The sequence below is a fragment of the Sprattus sprattus genome, assembly GCF_963457725.1.
Source record: "Sprattus sprattus genome assembly, chromosome: 2".
Lineage (NCBI taxonomy): Eukaryota > Metazoa > Chordata > Actinopteri > Clupeiformes > Clupeidae > Sprattus > Sprattus sprattus.
This window is the reverse complement of record NC_137921.1, coordinates 19,785,774-19,788,044: the sequence shown is the minus strand read 5'-3', so window position 1 is coordinate 19,788,044 and position 2,271 is coordinate 19,785,774. Positions and strand designations below refer to the sequence as shown.

At 44.9% G+C, this 2,271-nt stretch overlaps 1 protein-coding gene across 1 annotated transcript in view; it reads right to left on the bottom strand.

Annotated features, from left to right (window-relative positions):
* Positions 1–756: 756 nt before the first annotated feature.
* Positions 757–2,271, bottom strand: part of LOC308361032 (uronyl 2-sulfotransferase-like) — a gene marked incomplete at its 3' end in the record, with an annotated part of 74,352 nt that continues 72,837 nt past the window's right edge. Inside the window, 2 exon segments of the mRNA XM_080833276.1 lie at positions 757–1,031; positions 1,034–1,057. Coding sequence (XP_080689402.1) covers positions 757–1,031; positions 1,034–1,057 — 299 coding nt within the window.

Genomic DNA, 2,271 nt, shown 5'->3' with positions numbered 1-2,271 from the left:
TTGGCACTTAGGGTCATCCTGAGGAAACTGGTGAATGTAGATGGCAATCAAACATCAAAAGGAAACGTGTTTAATTGGGTTCAAATGAAAATGTGTGTGTTTGGTGGTGGGGGATGTGAGCGTGGTGTGTGAGTGTGGTGCCCTGTAATGAGAGTCTAGTTTCTTTCAGCTCAGATTCGGTTTCATGTGCAGCCAACAAGGCTGATAGTTTCCTACTCTGTGTGGGGCCGTGTAGCTTTCTTAACTCCCAACATTAACATGAAGTTAGGGTCAAGTTGGTCAGAAGCCTCAGCAGAAGGGCAAAATACTGCAGGGCAAAAAAAACAACGAAGTGAACAGGGAAAAAACAATGAAACTGACACAATGAAAAAGAGTTTTGGACAGAAATTTTCAAAAAAAAAAAAAAACATTAATAGATAATAGATACAATTATTTTCCTTTATATTGTTTCTTTTTCCATTTCCATTTAAATATACCGATCCTCTGTCACAGAGCTCTCTCCTGTACACTTCAGAAGGTTACACAGACCGTCTCTGACTTATTTTCTCTAAAATAAAAAAACAAACAAAATGGCTACCCGTTAAAAAGTCGGGCAATTGGGATCGACGCACACACACCCCCAAAATGCACCCTGGGAATGCTCAGTCCTCCTGTACAGCAATCCCTCCTTCCTCAATGGCTGAGTAAGTCACAGACTATGCCCCCCCCTAAAAAAGTGGTCAGCCCCGTCCCTTTATCCAGTCTCCATGGCGACTCTCAGGGCTGGTCCAACCAGCTGTTGTCATCGTCCAACAGGTTGTCGTCCAGAGGGGGCTGCTGGGTGGAGAGGGTCAGCTCCCTGAGGAGGCTGGGAAGGAGGAGGAGGGAGGAAAAGGAGGAAGATGAGGAGGAATAGGAAGAACGAAGTCCGATTTTCTTTTTCATCAGGTGGAACTGGTCGCGGATGAAGTTGTAGAAGTCGTACTCGTAGCGCATGCGCCGGTAAAGAACCTGCAGTGCCGCCGGGGTGGGCGTGTGTTTCCGCACCGTGCGGTCAAGTTGCCCATCTTCCAGAAGGCTGGTGCGGGACACAAAAGACAGAGAGAGCGAGGGGGTTACAACTGGACTACTTCAGGACAGGACTGAGAAGGGTGTTAGAAGAGACTATTTCAGTACAGAGAAGGGGGTTAGAAGAGGACTATTCAGTACCGGAGAGAGAAGGATGATAAACTGGACAACTTCAGGACAGGACCGAGAAGAGTGATAAACAGGACTACTTTAGGACAGAGAAGGGGGTTAGAAGAGGACTATTTCAGTACAGGAGAGAGAAGGATGATAAACTGGACAACTTCAGGACAGGACCGAGAAGAGTGATAAACAGGACTACTTTAGGACAGAGAAGGGGGTTAGAAGAGGACTATTTCAGTACAGGAGAGAGAAGGATGATAAAGAGGACTACTTCAGGAGAGGGAAGGGAGTTTAGAACAGGACAGGGTGGGTACAATCAGATGACTTAATTACAGGATAAAGAAGGGGGTTAGAATCGGATCCCTTTTTTACTGGAGAGGGATCTTAGACGAGAGGACTTAATTAACTGTGTTTGAGAAGCCAGACATGGAGAAACTGTTCTGTTTGACTTCTTGAGAGACACTGGCCTAATAAAGAGGACCAAGGAAAATGAAATGAAATAAATCATGTTTGATGTCATACATTCTTTCATCCTACTTTTTTCAGTTTCTATAAATCAAGGCTTTCTTCACAATACCTCACAAACTAAAACTAATACTAAAAGAAACAAAAAAACTGAGCACATCGCTGAAGTTGTGAGGTAGCAGTTTGATTTAGTAGGAGTTTAATACAGTTTTATTATGGCTTTAGTATGGGTTTAGTACAGTTTTAGTATGGCTTTAGTCTGGGTTTAGTATTTAGTTGAAGTACCTGGGCTCTTGTAGATGTTGAGCACATCACTGAAGTAGTGCGGTAGCAGCCGCTCCAGCAGGAGCAACACGTCCTCCAGCTCCTCCAGAATGCCCACCAGGAGGAAGTTCTCCTGCACGTTCTGTTTGGCCCTCTCTAGCGCCCATACCCCAGGCTCCCTGCCACACACCAAAACAACACACCAGCTAATCAGAGCAGAACAGTAGGAACACCAGTATCTGGCCACCTGGGACAAGTACTTTATTTACTTTACTTTTTTGAAACTATTATTCATGCATTACACTGATGGGATGTGTGTGTGTGTGTGTGTGTGTGTGTGTGTGTGTGTGTGTGTGTGTGTGTGTGTGTCTGTGT